This window comes from Rhinolophus sinicus, linkage group LG05 (genome assembly GCF_036562045.2).
Source record: "Rhinolophus sinicus isolate RSC01 linkage group LG05, ASM3656204v1, whole genome shotgun sequence".
NCBI classification, from domain to species: domain Eukaryota; kingdom Metazoa; phylum Chordata; class Mammalia; order Chiroptera; family Rhinolophidae; genus Rhinolophus; species Rhinolophus sinicus.
In genome coordinates, this window is record NC_133755.1 from 48,589,347 (window position 1) to 48,612,161 (window position 22,815).

General features: G+C 38.0%; 2 protein-coding genes and 1 pseudogene across 2 annotated transcripts in view; 1 reads left to right on the forward strand and 2 right to left on the reverse strand.

Annotated features, from left to right (window-relative positions):
* Positions 1 to 218: 218 nt before the first annotated feature.
* Positions 219 to 7,287, forward strand: PNO1 (partner of NOB1 homolog). The gene is made up of 7 exons (XM_019718223.2): positions 219 to 511; positions 749 to 898; positions 3,034 to 3,117; positions 3,304 to 3,364; positions 3,601 to 3,718; positions 5,618 to 5,688; positions 6,392 to 7,287. The coding sequence occupies exons 1-7, from the start codon at positions 305 to 307 to the stop codon at positions 6,457 to 6,459; spliced, it is 759 nt and encodes a 252-aa protein (XP_019573782.2). The 5' UTR covers positions 219 to 304; the 3' UTR covers positions 6,460 to 7,287.
* A 3,421-nt stretch (positions 7,288 to 10,708) lies between these two features.
* PPP3R1 (protein phosphatase 3 regulatory subunit B, alpha) overlaps positions 10,709 to 22,815 on the reverse strand; it is a 64,527-nt gene continuing 52,420 nt past the window's right edge. Inside the window, exons 3-6 of the mRNA XM_019718240.2 lie at positions 21,320 to 21,496; positions 20,200 to 20,259; positions 17,617 to 17,801; positions 10,709 to 12,847 (exon numbers count right to left, since the gene is read on the reverse strand). Coding sequence (XP_019573799.1) covers positions 12,800 to 12,847; positions 17,617 to 17,801; positions 20,200 to 20,259; positions 21,320 to 21,496 — 470 coding nt within the window. The 3' untranslated portion in view covers positions 10,709 to 12,799. The remainder of the gene's footprint in view (positions 12,848 to 17,616; positions 17,802 to 20,199; positions 20,260 to 21,319; positions 21,497 to 22,815) is intronic.
* LOC109438390 (transmembrane protein 106C) lies at positions 18,520 to 19,836 on the reverse strand (annotated as a pseudogene).

Genomic DNA, 22,815 nt, shown 5'->3' on the forward strand with positions numbered 1-22,815 from the left:
TTTTCTTCACCGATGGCACAAATTAGTTCATCGCCTTTACGTACTGCCTTTAGCACATATTCAGATGAGAGATCACAAAATGCTCTGGCTGTGAGTGGCGGGACCAGAGGGAGACCCTAAGACTAAGGCATATTGTAGGACAGCCCCCCTTCCTTCCCAACAAGCAAACACAAAATCGGGCTGGAGGTCCCCTGCGTGGGCCCTTAGGAAAGGGGGCGGGGCCCTGGGGTGGGTTGACCAACGCCGGAGCCGCCGCGCACGTGTTCGAGCCGGAAGCGCCTGCTGTTCCCGGAGATTTCTAGGGATGGCGACCGAAATGGAGGCACAGAGCACCGGGGCCGAGGACGGCTTCACCCAGGTCACCCGCAAGGGTGGCCGGCGAGCGAAGAAACGGCCGGCCGAGGAGATCTCCGCGGCGGGGAAGGACGGAGACGCGGGCCCCATGGACACGGAGGAGGCCCGGCCCGCGAAGAGGCCTGTCTTCCCGCCCCTCTCCGGGGACAGGTTCCTGGTACTGGCGGGACCATAGGACAGGAACGGGGTAGAGGCCCGAGGGTGGTGAAGCCGGTGGCCTTTGGGTGATGTTGAAGCTGCGGGGCCTCTTCTGGGGTGAAGTTTTTAGAGAATTGACTCTGCTGAAGTTTAATTCGTTCCGTTAAAGGAAGCTTTTTGGAGGATCAGCTGTCATTTTACAACTCCGCCCCCATTTCTCCAGACATCTCCTGAGTTGTGTGTACTTGTATTGTAGGATGGGAAAGAAGAAACAAGAAAAATTCCAGTCCCAGCTAACAGATACACACCATTAAAAGAAAACTGGATGAAGATATTTACTCCCATTGTAGAGCACTTGGGACTTCAGATACGCTTTAACTTGAAATCGAGGAATGTAGAAATCAGGGTAAGGAGAATGTCAGCCTTTTCCAGATGCACTAGGGTTTCTCCTGCAGGGATGAAACTGCCTGAATAGATTTTCCTCCCTGGGACTTATTTTGTTAAATGGTTTTTCTCCCAGTTTTCTAATTTAGTGATTTTTGAACTTTTCAAATGCTTTCTGAGCCTGCATTTAATACATATTAGTTGAATTCATAAATTGAGTCTGCGGTCATACCAAAATACTGTTCTCTTGTGCATATTTTTTATAATGTTCTGGGTTGAGAAAAGACCAAGTGAAGAGGTTGTCATAAACAATAGTATGTAATTAATGAGCTGAAGTATGTGCTGCAATACAGGCAGTATATATTTTATGGTATTATTTTGGGGGAAAATGTATTATTTTGAGAATAAGTATAAATTTATATATATATACACACACATACATATATATGGGTGTATATATATACACCCATATATATGTACACACACATCTATGTTGATACATATATGCATATATTTTTTTCATTCCATGGTATCAGTCCAGGAGTTATACAATTAAAATTAATTGACTGGGCTTTTTCTGAGTGCCAATTTTGTATCAGAATCAAAGACCAAAATTAATTATATCTTTCTTTTTGAGGATTGTTATACTGCCATTAGGACTGGTATAGACTCCTCTCTGCTGAGGGACTAGAATAATGGAATAAAGCTGAGAGGCACTACTCCAAATAGTTGGTAAAGTTTAAAATATCAAACTTGACAGTAGAGGTTCTTGCCACTTTCATTCAGGTTATTATCGTTTCATGCCAAAACTTGTTTCCCTTGCTTCCTTGCTTTGTGCGTTCACCACTCCATCCTGTATGCCAGAGCCAGATTCATGTTCCCAGATCACACTGATTTTATTATGATACCCTGTTATCTTCAGTGTCTCTGAAGGATAAAAGTTTTTGACTGAACTTGCCTTTCAAGTAGGCGTCTCACCATCTCTTTGAACATCTTTATGTCCATTCATACGCATGGCTTTCCTCTCTCATGAAGGCCCTCCCCTCCCCACATCCTTTGTCTTCCTCCCTGGGTGCCATTCATCTTCCAGGGTCTAGCTCAAGTTCTTTCTCCTTTATGATCACTCCATTTTTCAGTTGTGTCTTCAGTGACTAAACTGTCGTTGCACTTAGCCGTCATATGTGTTGCAGCGTCATCACTAACACTCGTTGATACTGCTGTGTGCTAAGCAGTGGTGCTTGGCGTGCATTGCTCCATTTTGGCCCTATGAGGAAGCTGACATATCCCCGGCTTATGGATGTGAGGAAACTGAGGGTCAAAGGAGTGTCTGCCAAAGTCATCAAGATCATAAGTGAATCTTGATGCTAGTGGTGACCTCTCAGGATTTCCTATTCATACCTCCTTATTTTACAGATGAGAAAACTTAAGACCTAGAGTATCTATGGGACTTGCCCAAGGTCACATACGGGATTGGGGCTGGGATCTAGTTTTAAATGTGTCATTACATAACCCTTGTATGATTTTAAATTTGCCAAACTAGATTGTGAGTCTATGTGGGAGAGTGGAAATAACAGTTCTGCAATCAGACCTGGGTTTGAATTTTTTACCTTTTTCACTTTTTAGTACTTTGGTTTCCTCAAATATAAAGTATTTATATCACTTAATATTCAGGGTTGTCAGGAAGCTTAGAACTAGAGTGTGTCAAGCATCTTTGTAGTACGTGTCATATACAGTGGTACTTTCTGAATAGCAGCTATTTCTGTGATTATCGGATAAACTCTGAGGGCAGGATCCCTGCTTCCACCATTCTTGGTAGTCAGTACTGGAGTTGGTGGTCTGAGGATGGAAGTGCTTCAGCCTGTGAGCGAGTGTGCTGCGCCAGCGGCATCTGGCTGTTAACCCCAGAGCAGATCAGCCCTGGCGTGCAGCCAGACACTGGACAGTCTGTGGGCAGAACTGTCCAGCTCTAGCCGGGCAAGTTTTGTTTTGCAAATTAAACACAGTACTTACCTCACCCAAAACTTGGTCAGAGAGAAAGTATTGGGGCGGGTGGTGGTGAAGGAAATTACAATAATGGGCAAGGTCATTCCTAGCATTCTGTTAGAATGTGATTTTCTTCATGCCCACCTGCAATTTGTGCCTTTTTTTTTAAAACAGACTTGTAAAGAAACCAAGGATGTTAGTGCTCTGACAAAAGCAGCTGATTTTGTGAAAGCCTTTATTCTCGGGTTTCAGGTTGAGGTGAGTGATTTCATGACATCTGAAATAGGGGCTTGAAAAATACTCGGTATGAATGTTTCAGTGGATTTGGGCATTTATTTTTCCATTTGAGTTTTCTATAATTGTACAATTTGTAAATTTTAGCTTAATGCTCATTCTCAGTTATCTAAGTGGAAAGGCGTCACAGTATTTATTTTTATATTGTAGGACGCACTTGCCCTCATTAGGTTGGATGACCTCTTCTTAGAGTCTTTTGAAATTACAGATGGTGAGTATGTGGTAGTCTTTTATTACAAAATACTGTACTTTTACACTGCTGACTTTGTATTGTGTGTGACTCCCCACTTTCTAATAGCATCAATTGAGCTGTATTAGCAGTTTTTTTTCCAAAAAATGTGCATTTTGTGTCTTTTAGTAGAGAATTTTCATTAATGAGTAAACTTGACGTGGAAGTGGGCGGTGTACTGGAATGGCTTGCCTAGAGGTCTTGCTTTTCTTATTTAGTGAAGCCCCTGAAGGGAGACCACCTGTCGAGGGCAATAGGAAGAATCGCTGGCAAAGGAGGAAAAACCAAATTCACCATAGAGAACGTGACACGGACGCGGATAGTTTTGGCTGATGTGTAAGTATGTGATCTTAAGAAAATTACTGTTGTGATTTATATTTGATCTTTTGCTGGTTTCAAAAGATCATAAAGATTGTATTTTATGGATAATGTTGCCACTAAATCTTTGTCTGTATATGATTCTAGCTAACCTACTTTGAAAGCAGATTAAGTTAGTTGAGGAAACCTTAGAAATTATAGCTTTTTTCTCAGTTACCTATGAAGGAAATGTTTAGACTCTATTAAAAGAAATTGCATGACAGGTGAAGATTAAAATAGTATCTCAGGGGAATCTATTAAAGCAGTAGGGAGAGCAAGGAGTAGGTGTTTTAAATGACATTGTGAGGCTTTCCTTTTTTAAAGTGTGTGTGTGTGTGTGTGTGTGTGTGTGTAAATATATAAAGGCCTTTCATGAAAGGAAGGTGAATAGTGCACATTGGGTGAAAAACTAGAGAGCAGTTACATGTGAACATAAGATGATACGGGCTTACAATAAGGATGCAGGAAGTCAAGCTAGGATGACGCTCTAAGGTCGAAGCTGCTGTGCTGCTAGGTCGGGATTACTGGCAGATGGCTCCAAGATTACATAATGCCACAAAGTTGAGACACGAAGCAACTGACTAGAGGAGGAGGGATCTGCCTGCTACTGAATCCAGAAATAATTTTGTTTGAAATTGTTTCATCTTTGCTGTAAACTGAGGGGCTTAACTGTATATAGAATCTAAATTTTAGACTTATTTTTTATACCTTAAGGACAACTATAGTATGACTTTGGTGGCCCTTGTTACCTGAGGACAGGTGTATTATTTTATGAATTGAGCCTAGAGTTGGGACTATGGAGCCGGGGGAAAGTTTTGAACTAGAAATTTCAAAATTTTTGAAGTATGTACCACATTTTAAATCATATATAGCCCTAAAAGCTTTTAATTTAGAAATCTAAAAATGTAACTGTTTTGCTGATCAAATGATGAGTAGTACATATTAAATTTATGTTTATTTATGTGTTAACTTAAAATTTACTAGTTGAACTACCGTGTTTCCTCAAAAATAAGACCTAGCTGGACAGCTCTGAGTCTTTTGGAGCAAAAATTAATGTAAGACGTGGTTTATAGTGTTTCAATTATATTACATTATACTGTATTATATAAGAACTGGTCTTATATTATACAAGACCGGGTCTTATATTAATTTTTGCTCCAAAAGATGCATTAGAGCTGATTGTCCGGTTCGGTCTTTTGGGGAATCACAGTAATTTTTGTACCAGCTTTATTGCAGTGCAATTTACATACAATAAAATTCACCTGCTTTAAGTATACAGTTCACTGAGTTTGGGGGCAAAGGTTTTATAGTCCTATAGTCTCACCTCACTCACATAGTTCCATCACCCCAAAAGTTCCTTGTGCATCTTTGCAGCCCCACCTGTCCCCAGGCAATCACTGATCTGCTTTGTCACTATGCTTTTGCCTTTTCTAGAAATTTACAGTATACAGTCTTTGGTGCATGGCTTCTTTTAGTTAGCATGTTGTCTTGAAACTCTCTATTTTGTTGAGTGTATCAGTGATTCCTTTTTATTGCCAAGTACCAGTCCATTGTGTGGATATATTGCATTTTGTTTATCCATTCAGTTGATGAACGTTTTGGTTGTTTTCAGTTTGGTGCTATTATGAATAATGTTTGTTTTTTTATTTTACTTTTAGTTTATGACTTTTCCAATTTTTAACTGGGATATAATTCACAAACCATAAAATTCCCCCTTTCAATGTGGGTCCTTAGCATATTTACAGAGTTGTGCAATTATCACTGCTGCCTTTATTTAGGAGTCTGTATCCATGGTGATTTTTCGGAGTTTCTGGATTACAGGATTTAGTTTAAGGAAATGCTTTTTGTTGCTAACTTGTCTCACTTTTTCTCTTGTAGGAAAGTTCACATCCTTGGCTCTTTCCAAAACATCAAAATGGCAAGAACTGCCATCTGCAACCTTATCCTGGGTAACAGCAGTTTATTTCTTTGGTGTTTTCTCTGGGAAGAAAAGAATAGGAAATCTAAGAACTCAAACCAGAGTTGCAAGTCAGTTGAGGGTGATGCTAAAGATAGCAAGGAGAAACGCCTAGGGGTTGGCACATGTGGGCCTAAGAGAAAAAAGTAGGCATCTTTTTATTTGGATTCCACCTGTCAGTCTGCTAGAGAACAGAAAGGGTTTATTGGCTTATGTTGCTTAAATCTTTGCTGCCTTCTCCTGATGAGGTGCACAGAAAAGCCATTTCAGAATAGCAGCAGCAACACCATGTTTTAGGTTCAACAGAAAGGAAGCCGCTGACAGCACCAGTCAACTTAATCCACTTATACCCATTTCGCAGAGGGCAGCCAAGTCAGTAAGGTCTGATAAAGGTTACAGGAGCTTAAAACAGTTTGCTCAGAAAACACTTGGGATTCTCCCTTGGTGCCCAAGTCTGACTAACTAGCTTCTTTTTGAAATACTTTGACAACTTGGTAGTTTTGGCTATTAGGATTTAAAATGTTTTTTGGAGAATATTTGGGTATGGTTTCTTGTTAGGTCTTTTGTTGATTTAAGATAGATCCAGTGGGAAATGCCCGTTCGTTTTAGAGTTTTGTAGACTATTTTCCATGTAGCTTCAAAATATGTGAGTATATTTCTATAGATAGGTAAGCTGTTTTTTTTCCCCTCTACAGGAAATCCTCCATCAAAGGTTTATGGCAATATTCGAGCTGTGGCTAGCAGAGCAGCAGATCGATTCTGATTTCAAATCAGAGACTTCTTGTCATTGGACTCTAAAGAAAAAGACCTTACCCTCTCCCGGTGGTCACAAGAAACCACGTGAAGAATTTTTCCGTCACTGTAAACCGCAGTCCCTTCTTCAGTTCTCAGCCAGAAGCATAAACAGAAAGGAAAAGTTTGATGATATTCACACTCAACAGCTTTAAGGGTAGTTTAAATATCAAAATTTAGTACCATTATTATAGCCAAACATTAATACAACTTACAATTTTTTGTTTTCATTTTAAATCACATGTAGCAGATTTGTATAGTTTCTAATTCTCTTATTTGGAGGGAAACTTCTTGTTTAAACAGTTCTGTATGAATTTGTAAGTTATTTATAAGTTTATAACTTTATAAATTTGTAAACATTCTGAGTTGTAATTAAAGAATTGTCTGAGAAAACTCTGAATCATGACCCTTAATACTGGGTGGTGTGTGACTATTTTAGAATTGGGTCATAAGCAGCAGTTTGGCTATATACTGTGTGAACGAAAAAGGCTATTTGTACCTGTTCTGTAGTTTGTAAAATTGAAGACAAAGCTTTATCACAAGTTGACATGATGAAAGAGTATTATTTTTCCTATCAGTGTATCATGGGAGTAGACCTTACCAATGATGGATCTATTTCTTCTAAGTACAGTGAAACACGGTAAAAGATTGTTTTTCGTCCTAACTTTACTCCTTACTGTATTCTGCAAATGTAATGGACTGTTTGAACTAGTGTCTGCCTGTTTAAATATTACCTGATTCAGTTTCTGCATTTTTTAAGTGAAAGAAATTCACTTCATTAAACATGTATGGTACTACATTTGCTGGTACATCTCTCAAACCCTTAACCAAAACTTTTTCAACTTTTAAGATGGGAGTATTAAAAAGTTCATGTAAAAACTAGAAAAAATATTCTTATTAAGCTTCTGCTTTCTTTATATCAGTTGCATGTGCCACTGTCCCAAACCAGTTTGTACTTTGTATAGGATTGGATATACTTACATATTACAGTGAGACGCCAATGGGAAATTGCTGGGAACATTTCCCACCCAAAATAAATTTTTTTCCTTTGGCACCACAGCAGCACGGAGAGCATGGTCTGTGACTGTACCAAATCTCTTCACTCATCTCTTTTTGAAAAAGAATTTGTTGGGACTTTCTTATTCTGGAGTCTGCAGAGACTTCAGAAGGTACTTGCCCACCCGGTGATTTGCCCAGCAAGTCATATTCAAAACTGACTACTTAGGGTATACTTTTCTGGGGAGTGGGACCACAGTTTTAATCAGGTTTTCAAAACTTGAGGACTGAAATGAGCCATTGCTAGGTAACCATAAATATTTTGGGTTGATTTTTAAGGAAATGTATAATTTTGACCAGGAAGCAGATTTTCTTAAAGTTGTGTTTTGATATTGTTTGAATTGACTTCCTTTTGAAGATTTCTTAGGTAGGTAGAACTATTGGTAATGCAGGAGAGTAAATGTATTTCTCTGGCAGTTGCAAAAATTTGAGAATGCTGAAGTTGGATTTAGCACCTTGAGTTTTGGGCCCCTCCCTGGTCAAGCATCTCCCCTTCCTGGGGAAGCAGTACTCCTTCGGGTTTTGAAAGAGAAAAAAATGTTAGAGGAAACCCAATTCTTGGAATGGGAATGAAGAGGTAATAAATCTGACTATATCACAGTGATAGTTTGATCTTAGCCTGGATCAAATCACTTCATGAAAGCCTTTTTTAAGTCCTGGACACTAAGTCTAATACCTCAAACTTGAGCCATGTTTACCCGTTTCTGTGGCATTGGTCATGCTATACGGTAATTACAGGGTATGCCTCTCACCCTAAAGCCCCATGGCTGGATGTTCAGTATCTAGCACAATTTCTGATACATGATTTACATATTTATGAGCTGGGAATGGGCCTGAGGAGTACTTTCTTAGGTATTTGGTGGCTGATAAGGGAGGAAACCATGTTTCCTCCTAACCATTCCAGACGATTTGGGTTCCAACTCTCATACTACCTCGAACTAGGATGGTAGAGAAGAAAGCTCATGTTCACTGAGCATCTGGGAAAGAGACCTAAATCTCCTGATTTCAGAGCCCTGTTACGATTGGGACAGCATGCTTGTTAAGATTACTGGAAATATACAGTAACAATTTACATAGCCATCCTACAACTTGCAAAATGCTCATATTGTGCAAATTTTAATTACTAATTTGGTTAAACCAGTACATCTTTAGGTTTGAGAGAGCAAGGACTTTGCTAATTTGATCTGGTAGCTGACAGATTTATAATGTCCAAGGAAAGTGACAGGTTGAAGTAGCAGTGGACTTTTAGTTTAATATGTTAGCTAATACGAGATTTTTGAGCACGTGGGAATTTTTGAAGACTAAGGATTATTTCAAGACATGAGCTTGAATGGTTAAGACCTGGAAATTATTCAGAAGGATTATTTTTCACCATCTTGTCTAGTCTCTTAAATTCTAGTCAATAGACACATAAAATTTACCATTTTAACCACTTTTAAGTGTACAGTTCAGTGGCATTAAGTATAGTCATTGTTCTGCAATCACCACCACTATCCATCTCCAGAACTTTATCCTCCCCAACTGAAAATGTATCCATTACACATGAACTCCCATTTTGCCTCCTCCCCACCCTTGGACCACCATTCTAGGAACTTGGTTAAGTAGGATCACAGTATTTGTGTTTTTGTAACTGGCTTATTGTACTTCACGTCTTCAAGGTTCATCCATGTTGTAGCATGTGTCAAAATGTCCTTTCTTTTAAGGCTGAGTAAGATTCCGTTGTTATGTATAGACCTCATTTTGATTATCCATTCATCTGTCATGGACATTTGGGTTGCTTCTACTTTTTGGCTATTGTAAGTAACGCTGCTTTGAACATGTATATACAGCCATTCAAGTTCCTGCTTTTACTTCTCTTGGGTGTGTACTCAGAAGTGGAATTGCTGGATCATATGGTAAATGTTCAATTTTTTGAGGAATCACTTTACTCTTTCCCCTAGTGACTGCAGCATCCGACATTCCCACCAGCAATGCACTAGGGTTCCAATTTTTCCATATCCTTACCAACATTTTTCCTGGTAACAGCAATTCTAATGGGTATGAAGTGCTATCTCATGGTTTTGATTTGAATCTACATTAGTGATGTTGAGGATCTCTTTATTATGTGTTTCAGGCCATTTGTACATCTTCTTTGGATAAATGTCTATTCAAGTCCTTTGCCCATGTTTTAATCAGGTTGTTGAGTTGTAGCAGTTCTTCATATATTGCGGATAGCAATCTCTTTTACAATGATTTACAAATATTCTGTGGGTTGCTGTTTCACTGTTGAGACATATTTTCTACTCTTAAGACCATTAGAACTAGGTTAAAAAAAGGAAGACCTAGGGCTTAAATGCATCTATCGGTTTAGGCTTAACTAATCCTATACTCCTAGAAGTCTAAGGGGTCAAAGAATCCAGTGCACAGTTATCACATAACTAGTGCATACCTGGCAATATGGGTGTTCTGGGTATAAAACACCCCCAACAGCTTATAACTCATCTGGGCCAGGTATGTCATTTACCTGCCACAGGTGTCTCAAGTGGCAGGCATGTAGTAGGAACTCTACAAAGTTGTTGAAAGTCTCAAAAAATGCTGATTTTTGTCTTTTATGGAGAGTAACAAAGTACTGGATAGAATTTTTTACAATAAAGGCTAGACAGAATTCTAGACAACTGAGGCTACCAGTGAACAAAGGACAAATTCCTGCCCTTGCCAAGCTTTTTGGTAAAGACATTTATAAAATACATTAAGTGAATTGTATCAGAAGAGGTTAATACTAGGGAAGAAGCACATAGAGTGGGATAAAGGAGACCAAGGTGCATTCCTATATTTAAATAGGGTGGCCAGGAGAATTCCTGTTGAGCCATGACATACCTGAACGAAGACCTAGAGGCGTTGGCTGTGGGGTATCTGGGTGAGGGGAGAGTGCAAAGGCCTACAGCAGAAGCCAGCTGAGGGCTCCAGGAACCACAAGGAGGCTGAGACAGCTGGAAGCAGAGGAACAGTGCTAATGAGATAGGGCTCTAAGTCGTAATGACTTGTGTTTTTACCCAGTGATAAAGCAGATTCATTTTTACTTATGGCTTATAGTCAAACATCAAACATCAGTTTTTGAAAAATCCAAAAGAACGAAAAAAGGACTATCTAGTGACTGTGGAAGCCCACCAAAAACCACTGAATACTTTCAAGTTGCAAATATTTTATTTTCTTATTCATACAGTATGAAGTTTTCTAAAGATCCCACAACATGATGTTTCATGCAGAAGAAAAACTAAACATTCAACATAAACCACCCCTCCCCCACCCGCCCACACACACTAAAAAAAAAAGAAAAAGAAAAAACCCTCATTCCCCAGTAAGGAAATAATGTTTGCACTATTTTTCTGTAACGCCAGCCAAGATATGCACAAGCAAGAGAAATAGAAAGCATTTGCTAAAATATTTGTAACAAATACTTATGTACAAAAAATTCACAAAAGACTAGTTCCCCCTTGAAGCAGAGCACATGGCAGTTGACACTGGAACAGATCAAACCACTGGCTGCGATTATAAGCCACGTACTGATCCAGAGGAAGAAAGTTACATGTAGTGGAGATTTTCAGTTTGAACATTAACATTTCCAAAGTTTGGCAACATTATCTTTTAAAATTATGCAAATTATGTAAACAAGAGGTACATTTTAAATCGATCTACATGCAAAACTCCATGTCATGCAAGGACACCAAGCACCGAGATTTTTCTCTCACAGACAGAGCCCATGATGTGCAGCACTCAGTTGAAGGAACAGCGATGGCAGGCAGGTGCCCAATTTAGGATTCATTCGCCTTAATTCAACCTGCCCTTTTCCACTCATGACTATCAAACCAGTTTTTATTGGAAATCTATACAGGGAAAGACTACTGTCTCAGAAAGCTAACCAAAATGTTTTTTCCCAGCCAACAGTACCTTTGCAGAAAAGGGAAGGGACAATAGTAAGTGTTGGAACATGATACACTACTTTTATATCACACAAATTTATTAAGTCATCATCCATTAAAATATGGTCAAATCAGGAAAGAAAACCATCGTGCACTGTATGTCGTGTGGTAAATAAACTTAAGAGGTATAAATTTGGATAAAATCGTGCTCCTCTGTGGCATACTGACGAGTAGGATTTCTCCTATATAGGTCACAAACATATGTGGGTGTTTAGATACATACATGCACGTAAGTATCACCTGTTTTTTTAAAATTAGCTGCAAGTCTCTTGAAACACAGAAGGGAAATTTATGGTTCAAACATAGGTTTAATGACAAATTATTTACCCATGTAATAAAACAAATGGATATCCTATGTGGTTACACAATTACTTTAGGTACTTTTCACTAATATCTAAGATAAATTATGATTGCCTCACATGGCTTCTGGCCTTCATGTATAAAATCACAACTGAAACTTACATTTACTCAGGGACATTTAATAACTGTAATGGCTCCTAGTTATGCAGTAACAGAATGAAGCAGCCATAGCTTTGTGCAAGTACTGTATGAACACAAGAACGAGCTCTTGGCAGTAGCACTGAACTATACTTTCTCCTCAAGCCGAGATGTAGTAAGAGCTGCTCAGCAATGAGACATAGTCCCTGGAAATATATTCATTGGTATAAATAAAGTTACAAACTCCTTTGTTACAAAAATGTCATTAAAGTAAATAATAGGACGTTAACAAATGCTTTGTCAATCTCTCAAAGGAGAAAGCACAGGAAAAGGAAAGTAGCTGGCCTAACACCCGGCTCAAATTGTACAATCTCCTACCTATGTATAAAACTGTGTGAAATAAAAGTAAGGATGTTTTACGTTCTGCTTGGCACTTTTGTACTCTATCATTTTGTTTCTGAATCAAGTATATTAAATTAAAGCCAACCTACTACACATATAGAAAGCTACATATATCTATATATAAATATTTACATATGTATATATAGATACTTTCTTGTTATAAAAGATGAAGAAAAATAAATTAAAAAGCCAACCCCTTCCCTTTCTTCACCACATTGATATGCTCTTTTCATGTTGCTGTCCTTCAGACTTTAAAGTGCTACACTGAGTTATTGAGAGAGTAAGAGTTCAATAACACTTAGTTGGCTTCATGAGGCTCATGTTGGAAAATGTGGCTTCACAGAGAAAAATACTTCCATTTAAAAATACACAGAGAGCATTGCTGGACGTCTTGAGCAGATCTTCAGAGATGGAGAAGAAAGCAAAAGTGTTGGGTGGTACTCTTTAAAAAAAGAGTCACACATCTACCACCATCTTTTTGTGGATATCTAGGCCACCTACAACCTGCAACAGATGGGAACAATCAAGCTTAGCCATATTGAAGAAACTCTTTTTTTTTTTACTAGTCTAAACACCTTATCAAAACTACAATTTAAAAACATATTATCTTAACCATTTTCGGAAGCTGTGTTTTTTTTTTTTAAACTTGTACTGCCTCGAGCTAGAATTTTCATGGCTCCTTTCTTCCAGGGAAACAGGCATTTTCTTGCGTGCCAGCACAAAGGCTGGCAAACTTATTCCAGGGCCAGACAGTAAAAATTTTAGGCTTCGTAGGCTGCATAGCATTTCTCTCGCATTTTCTTTCTCCACATTTTTTAACACTTTAAAACCGCAAAAAAAAAAAAAAAATTCCTTAGCTCAAAGACATACAACAGGCCATGGGCAAGATTTGGCCCACTCTGTAAGTTTGCCAACCCCTACCTTAGTAGTTTCATAGTAAATGATAACCAGATGTTACCATAAAAGTCCTCAAAAACCAAATATGGGTTTTTCACTTTCAGTCTATTCTAGAAGGTATTATAAAAAGTTCCAAATGAATAAAATTTTCTGCACATTATTTTCCCATGGAATCAAATACATGTAGAGCTGTAGACATCTCAGTGAATACTGATGTGGTAATCTAAAAGTGTAATTACCTGTATTATTATTTGGGGGATAATAAGTATACCCTGCATAAAGAAAGTGCGTAAGTCATAAGTGTGCACAGCTTGATGAATTTTCGGAGGAAACACCCAGGTAAGCAGCACCCAGACCACAAGCAGAGGACTGTCCTTCGGGCCCCCTCCCAACAGCAGCCAGCTCCGGGCTCTGACCCTACCATACACACAGGGAGCCACTATCCGGACTTGAACAGCACGGATTAGTTTGGTCTATTTTTATACATTTTATAAATGAAATCTTTCGTGTCTGGCTTGTTGCACTAAACATTACATTTGTGAGATTATTCCATGTTGTGTATCGTTGCATCTATATTATTTTTTATTCAAACTTATTGCTTAAAATTTTTTTATTTGAAAAATAAAGTTTAAACAGTCCATAGTTCTACATTTTCTGCTATGAAAACAGCAGTTTGCTGCCCTGCCCTCATTCTTTATTTCCTTTTACCTACAAACGCAATCATTTAGAATTTTTAGCTGATTTTCATTATTTAGCTTCAGGTTTTCAAATAACATTCCTACATTGCCTTTTCTTGGATTTACAACTACAGGCATTATCTAGCACAGAAAACGAAGACTTAGCTCTTTCTCACACACCTGCTCCACCGATCTCCTACCCCACATACTTCCTACCCTTCCAATAGTTCTATCTTTATTTTGATTAGAAAGAAACTCAGCATTTTAATTATGACTATGTAAAATACTATTTACGGCCGAACAGAATCACATACAATGACTACTTTTGCTTTCCTACACATTTGTTTTGCTACAGTTAATAATTATCTGACCTTTTCCTGGGCTGAGAAAGGAAAAGATGTATTTATCATTAATTCAACCCCAAACTTTTGGTTCTAAATAAATTCAAATATATTACATAATTCTATCAATTTCATTGTCTTTAAATCACTCCCAGATCTTTCCAACCTGTTCTAAGCCTATCATCTCTGGATCTCCCCTCACGATCTTCCTGGAGATTTCCTTCTCTCTCATGTTGGACTCTCTACTTCCGGGATCCCACATTATCTTCTTTTGATTTATAACCTTACTACTGTGGGAGCACATCCTCCAGCAGTTTCCAAAAAAGGGAGGCCTTGCATCCCTGAAAACGTCTTTATTCTTTCATTTAGTTGAGTTGGTAGAGAATCTAGTTTGGAAATAACTGCCCCTCAGAACTGTAAAGGCAATGCAGCTCCACTGTCTTCTAGCCACCAACTTTGCTACTGAGAAATTCACTGCTGTATGATTCTTGAGTCTTTGTCCGAAGCTCCTGCCCCACCCATGTACCTCAGCTTTTGGAAGTTGTAGAACCATCTCTGTCTCCACTGTTTTACAATTTCATGACAAATGTACCTAGGTCCAGATTATTTTTATGTAATATATTGGTACTTAGTAAGTCCTTTCAGTCAGGAGACTCATAACTTTTGCCTCATTATCTTTGATTCACTTTGATGATTTCCTTCTCTTCATTTTCTTTCTGGCATTCAATGTGTGAGATCTCCTACAATGGATCTCTAAATGAAAATTTCCAAGAGCTCTTTTATATACTATCCAGTTTTTGTTTCAAAGATTAAATGTTATATTCCTGAGGCTAATGATGATGAATTTGTTTTACTTTTAAAGCTTTAACTGGGCTTGCAAAACCTGTTTTTCCAAGCTTCTTTTCTGGACGTGGCTTCATCCTTAGATGCCCTATGGAGGTTTTCCTCTGATGTCTGCTGAGTGGGTCTCTGCCTCTGTGGAAAGGGCTCTGGCACCTCCACAAACATGGTGGGGCTGCTGTGTGCTATGCTTGGAGTAATGTGGTGGGACCACTGCTTTGGGGAGATCAGTTTTCCCATCTCCTCGCTGGAGGGTGTAATTAACGCTAGTTGCCAGGAAGTCTCCTGTAGCAGGAAGAAGGCTGGAGGTGTAAATATGCTTATCTTCACTTAATTCCCCCAAAAGACACACACCCACCCCTCATCTATGCCTCCTGCTTCCTAGCCTAGAGACTCTATTTCACCCTCTCCAATGTCCCTCTAAAGGGCAGGAGAGTCTGAAGAGAGTAAAAAAGGAGACCTAGTGTTGTAATTGCACTGTAAACAGACTTGAAGCAATTTTCCTGTTGTCAGCCTCACCTTCACCCCCTGTTTCACTTATCTTGTGCCACCAATTTCTGAGCCTTTCTGCATTGTAAACCAGGCTGCTTCTCAGCTTTCCAAGCCGACAGCTTAGAATTCACTTTTTCTCCTGTCTGCCAGTCATCAGTTTACTGATTATAAGTTGCCAAATCTAGTTGCTATCCTCTGCTGTTCACTCTGTCCTTGTGGGGTCATTGCCTTTTCTTCTTAATCTGGTTCATTTCATTGGAGTTTTGAAAGGAAGCAAAAATAAGTATGTTTTCAACCTACTAACTTTACTCTTGTCACTAATCACTTAATTTTATTTGTACGTTAAGTACTCGGAAAAATTTAAAGTAGACATATTTAGTATGTGATCTTTAAAAATAGCTTTTCCCATCTCCTTCACTGTTATAGCTTGAGAAACCAGAATTAAAAAAACTCAGTGAAGCCTAAATTATGGGCTTGACCAATGTTCAGAAAGGTTGGTATAAAACACAAAATAAACATTTTTTTCTCTATTCCTGGACTATGCCCCTGAAAAAGACAAATAAAAGCAATTTATCAAAAATACTGGTAAATGAACTCAAAATTTAGCTTATATCTTCAGTGTATAAATAGCATCATTTCTATTACTAAAGACATATTTTAATATCCTTCCACTACAGGTGATTTATATGTAATTTTAGACTACATTTTATATTTACTAAATGCAAGTAGTCTTCATTTATATACATCCCTTCCATGTCACTCTAGTCAAGAGATTTGGTTTCCATTCTTGTATTTTTACCCCTGAAAGGTTGGAATTTCTTTTCTTTCCTTCTTTTGAAAACTGGCTGCTCTCTATGATGCTACCTCCAGCCTGGACTCATGCCCTACTCAGTCCGAGGCCGGTCCATGCGAGTCCCGCAGTGATCTCTGGCAATAACGATGAAAGAGAAACGAAAGGGATAACAAACACCTGTAGCAGTACCACCTGGCAACAGTTCCAAGTCTCAAGTCTCAAGCCTAACTCTCTTCCAAAAAGACTGTTCTTTAAACTAAAGCACCACCCTACTTTTTGAAACAAAATGCAAAGATAGTATCCCCTTGAGATGAAGGAAGATACTTAAAAGGATAATGTGAAAGTCTACATAAAGCCAAAGTAGCTACTTCAGTGCTTACTTAACACACAACCAAAGTCATTTGTTTTTCCTTGTGTGGTCTAAATAAAATATGAAAAGAAAAGGAGGGAAATCTTCCTTCAGATAACTTTCCTAACTGAATCAAAACTTTTTCTTTGCTTCCTTTGCCTCTCCTCTGGATTCTCTATTATTTCTAGCTTGCAGTTAAAACTCTTTATAACTCATTAAAAAGCTAACGTCTTTGCTTTAAGGCCCAAGTAGAAAAGCTTGGTGGTTATGTTCCTATTTGGAAGCAACGAGTGGTGGCCAATCCCTGGATCTACTGAAGAAAGGCAGTAAACTAACAGCTAAGCCGTTTCCTCAGTTCCCACCTAGTTATTTTCTAGGACTCCCCACAATTCGTCCCCACCTCTGCAGATCTTTTGCCTCACAACACAAAACTACCCACCAATAGCTCGGAAAAGAATGGGAGCAGACACCACCATTTACATTGCCTCGCTGGTGAGTTTACAATGGACAGGGACTCCATTTGTGCAAACCAAGCTTCTGGATTCCTAGCTGAAACTCATGAACTCAAATTTCCACAAAAGTACTTTCGAGCATGTTTATTTTTAAATGAACCTTAAGAATATAACCTAGTTGTTATTTGCGGGACTACCAATAATAAGTAAAAAGTTACTAGTACAATTCTTGTGGCGTTTTATCAATCACTGAGAATATTGATTTTTGCGAAACATTATTTATTAATAATTACAACAAAAAATTGCAGAACTCTGAATGGGACTGTTAGGCAAAATCAAATATAAATTTCTAGAGCAAAGTAACTATAAACAATTCTCTATCAAGTGATTTTAAAAATATGACTAATGAAGAACCAGCTCTTTTGTACTTACAGCACAGAATTCTTCAAAGGATATTCTTCCATCTCCATCCTTATCTGCATTTATTATGGTTTTGTCTACAATTTGCTGTAATTGTGTATCTTTCAGATTGTTCCCCACCATCATCTTCAGCACCTGGAAGAGTTCCCCATTGGAAATATAGCCATCTTTATCCATGTCGTAGATACGGAAAGCAACTAAAAAAAAAAAAGAGTACGGAAAAATCAATGGCAAGTATCAGGCAATCACAAGTGAATACTGTCAATAAGAAAAAAAATGGTAATTTGTCAAATATTTAGAATTGTAACTACGAGGATTGCTCCTTTTCACATATAGATGTTGCCTTAGGTGCAGTTTAACATGGTTAAGAGTATGGGCTATGGAGTCAGAGTGGTTGGGCCTAGAGTAAGTTATTTAACCTCGCTAAGGTTTTAATTTCTGCACATGTAAAACTGAGGCTAATAACAGTTCCTACCTCCCATGTTCTTTAGAGCACTGAATGAGATAATATATGTAAATTGCTTAGAACATTACCTAATACGTGGTAAAAGCTCAACAAAAGATAACAACTGCTATTACTATTATTCTCATTTATATAGAGTTCATTTGCAAAGGATATTTGCATATATCCTGTGCCTCAGAGACCGGTTACTGAATGTCTCTCTAGTTAAGAGTTGAATAATTTTATGTATGTATGTATGTATGTATGCATGTGTCAAAAGCAGGGTTTATTATTCTACTATTCTACCTAATCCCCAATGTATGTTCCAGCCAGTGGATGAAGGGTAAATCAAATACCACATAGACACTTAGTAAAAACAACTGTAACTTTCTATAGGCAACAAAGTTTTGCCTTTTTTTTTTTTTTTTTTCCCAAGTCTAGGCATTTGGGAGTACATGAAAAAATTTCAGGTATTGAATGGTCTGTGCTTTCTTCTTTTATGTATCCGAAATGTTCTCTCCCTGCTGCCTCTTCTGTGCAGATGAGGCCCTGATAACAGCTGTGCAGCTGCACTAACAGTCTTATCTCTGTGTCACTCTATGGTTTTACAGAGTGTGACGGTATGCTTTCAATTTATAATGCTCCAAAGAACGGCTGAAAACATCTGAATTAAATTCTTCAAACCTTCTTTGAGTGCCTACTATTTGCTGGGCATAGGCCGGGCACTGGGTAGTGATGCTGCTGCCCAGTGAAATAGAGAAATAGAAATGGTGCCACAGAGGGGTTTTTTCCTTCCAAGTGGCAGGAGGATGTTTGCTAGAGATTAAAAGAACTGGTTTCTCCTCTACTTTTCCCACCTGGGGGAGGTATGGAACTCGGGCGCTGGGAACAGATGCTGTGTCTCTTCTGACAGGTGCTGCCATGGAAGAACCAACAGCAGTTTCTAAACACCTATGGATTTTGCTGCACAATACACAGTGATGTGTCTCCCAGGAGCGCTGGGTCATGTGGCCAATGTACGACATCTTCACTGAAGTTCTCATGAAGATCACTATGCTGTGCACCTGGATATCAGGTAATGCACAGAGTACACACAGGACAACGGCTCTCCCATCTCAGCCTGCATCGTACAATTCACCAGTTGCTCATTCCGAGGTGAAATGAGGGAGACGTTAGCTGTCACCTATGACCCAACCACTGTGTTCATGTACTGACCCTGTCTGGACAGGCTGGTCACTGCCAGAGTAGAAGCTGGAGTTCCTGGTTCTCAGGGCGGCCCTGACTGCGAGGATTACCAGGAAATCCTGCTTATGAAATGTGAGTTTCACCATTCTGCTACGTCATCATCCACAGGACTGAATGTGGAAACAGGAAGAAAACCACAAACCGAATGCCAGGGGACACACAGGAGGACATACTGCTTAGTTCTCTGAGGGCACAATCACTCATCACTGTGTGGGAGCAAAGCCACCCCCTTGTTGGCACGTAACCTGTCCCTGTGCACATGAGACTTGTGATGCTGTCCCTCCTGGTGGACTCCACATTAGGAAGTGGGCAATGGCTTCTTCCTGCTCCTATTCATCTGGTAAATCCTCCCTGTCATCTTTCTTCCCTTGTAGGAAGGGGGATCAGCAGAGATGGGATGCTGGGACTCCATGGCCAGGCCGGGCCACCTTTGTCATGTCCTGCCTCTTGGGTCCAGCCCGCACTCGGTGTGCATGCACCCAATGGCCAAGAGTTGAATAATTTTAAAGGGCTGCTTACATAAACCAAAACAGTGGAACTTCTGGTTAAGTATCTCTGAAAAGAATGTGTGCAAACTAAGTTACCCTAAGCACACTAGTACGTTTCTTCCCACTTTCATTAGAAAGTCTCTTATCAAGTCTTGTAGTTTATATAGTTGGTTTCAGTAGAAGGAAACTCTGTTTTCCTTCTATCCAACTAAAACGTAACAATGACACATTGTTAGAAAATATTAGTTACAAATGTCCTAAAAGGATTTTCTCCAGAATATAAAATTTTTATTATGTCCACTAAGGATCTAGAATAAAAGACATCTTTTAGAATATTTTTAAGAGGCGGTTATAATGCAGTTTGGGGTACTAATTGGTGGTATAAGAGAGAAGATAAACACAGTGAAGAAAAATACTTACACCTCAACTTCTGTTCCTTATCGCCTTTGACACTGAACTGAGATACACCCTCAATGAATTCTGAATAAGAACAGAAAATGTTTACAAATCAGAAGTTCCAATTTTTTATATAGGTAAGCAACATATACCCAATACACACACAAAAACTTACAGACCCACAAAATTTTATTTTCTTGCTGCAAAAGAAAATATTACATAGCAGTGTTTAAAGCTGAAAATGCCAAATTTGAAACTTCAACAAATAAGGTTCTACATATGTTTTAAATTTGAAATTGGAGTTCCCTAATGTCAAATCAATTTGAACAAATATTTATGAAGTACCACAAAGCATAATACTCAAAAACATATTCTTCAAGCTATTTAACTCTTTCTTCTTGGAATATTATAATAAAAAGGGGCTTTAAGAAAGGATTATATATGGTTTTGCCAGAACAAAAACAATTTTGGATTTCTGGTCCCAAAATTCAGGATTATTTAAATAAACTATTGGAAATTTCATGAAAATAATCATTTTTATTCATTGGCTTCTAAACATTAAATCAAAATCAGTTTTAGATACCTTCATTTATAATTCAGTTCCTGAAACTAAAATAACAAATCTGTTGATTGCCCAGTGAAATGAAATATTTACTTTGAAGTACAGAATCAAGTATAAAATTATGTATCAAATTAATATCAGCAAACACTATTGTCTTTGTAAAATTTAAAATCTAACAAATCTAAAATAGACTAAAATAAATGAATCCTTTCTATACTGCTCATATCCTTATTACTACAGTTTATTTTTTATTGCTTAGTATTGCATTCTTTAAAAAAAAAAGTTTTAAAAAATGCAGCTAGTGTTGTAAGTTTCCCTAAAGACTAAGTTTCTAAAAACAAAGGAAATACTAAATCTCATTTTTTAAGTACTTTATAAAGACAATTTGATCATTTATGATCCAAAAAATAAATGATACTAGTTCATTAAGGTCATATACCACAGATTTTAACATATGCTATTATTGTAAGATCACCAATAATATAAAAACAGTTAAGGAAAATAAGTTTTTCAAACACTTTTGTATATATAGTTGTAAGACTACTCATACTAACTTGTGATGTTAAAAAACTACTTTCTTACCTTTAAAGTCTACTTCTCCATTCCCATCTGTGTCGAATATATCTATTACTCGCTGTACTAAAGGATTCTGTTGTAACTCCGGCAGAGACATGAACTCTTCCACACTCAAAGAACCAGAATTGTCCAAATCAAGCTTCTTAAATCTCTTCCCTAGCCTTTTAATTTCATCAGCATCAACTAAAAGCAAACAAAAAGATATAGCAATATTTACAAAATGACTTTATGAAAATTGTAGACAAAAATCCAGCAGTTAACCAATAGTTTAATTTCCAATTTAATTAAGTTATATATACTGATGATTAATTCCTTATAACAGAAAAAGTACACCATAAATATTTTGTTTAGTTACCCTTTTGTTCGTCTGCACCTGCCATAACATACAACCAACGGTGTGCTGAGCACACCAAGATATTACAATGGGATTGACAATGCTAAGCTGACCGTGGAAGTCACGTGGTTCCTAACAGGCAGGCCAAACCCATCTGCGCTCTGCACCAAAGCACCTTGATTTTCACTTCTTTTTAAATTTGAATTTACTTTATTCCTAATAGTTCATGGTTCAAAATTTGAACATTGTTCTAAAATTCAAAGTCCCCCTCCCACCCCACCCTGTAGATATCCAATTCCCCTCTTTAGAGGCAATGTTGCTAGTTTCTTAAATATGTTTCCAAAGATATTCTTTGCAAATATTAGCAAATAAAACACAGCTTTGCCTTTTTTTAACACACACACAAAAACCCCATGGCTAACAAAATTCACTTTTCAATGCTCCAAAGGAGAAAAACCAAACAACTTAAAAATGTTTGCATTAGTTTATAACTACTCTATAAAAATTCAGTATCTGGTCTCTTATATACATTCTTGAAAAGGCGTCTTCATTTTCTTCTAAATTATATTATTTTTTTCATTCCTTTAAAAATCAGACTCACACATAATTTTGATCGTGGATTAACAGAAATAAACAAATATATAAAAATTAAATGCAATCATGAACTTTTCAATAAAAAATCAACAAGTCAAATGTTATATTGCCCAGAAGTATTATGCTCATGTATTATGTACACACGACAGCGTGACAATTAAGTTCGTGAACTTGGTGCAACAATGTTGCTAACCTTTTTTGATATCAGAGGGATTATTCATTATGAATTTGTACCAACTACACAGTAAACCAAGTTTACTATTTGGAAGTGCTGAAAAGGCTGCATGAAAAAGTTAGACAACCTGAACTTGTCGCCAACAATTCATGGCTCTTGCATCACGACAACGCACCAGCTCACACGGCACTGTCTGTGAGGGAGTTTTTAGCCAGTAAACAAATCACTGTATTGGAACACCCTCCTTACTCACCTGATCTGACCCCAGTGACTTCTTTCTTCCCGAAGATAAAGGAAATATTGAAAGGAAGACATTTTGATGACACATTCAGGACATCAAGGGAAATACGACGACAGCTCTGATGGCAATTCCAGAAAATTAGTTCCAAAATTGCTTTG

What these genes read in the sequence shown, in the direction of transcription:
- PNO1 (XM_019718223.2), top strand. Translation starts at nt 305, where the DNA reads ATGGCGACCGAAATGGAGGCACAGAGCACCGGGGCCGAGGACGGCTTC. An exon ending in TTCTCGGGTTTCAGGTTGAG is followed by an intron (nt 3,118 to 3,303) that starts GTGAGTGATTTC and finishes TTTATATTGTAG; the next exon opens with GACGCACTTGCCCTCATTAG. An exon ending in CATCTGCAACCTTATCCTGG is followed by an intron (nt 5,689 to 6,391) that starts GTAACAGCAGTT and finishes TCCCCTCTACAG; the next exon opens with GAAATCCTCCATCAAAGGTT.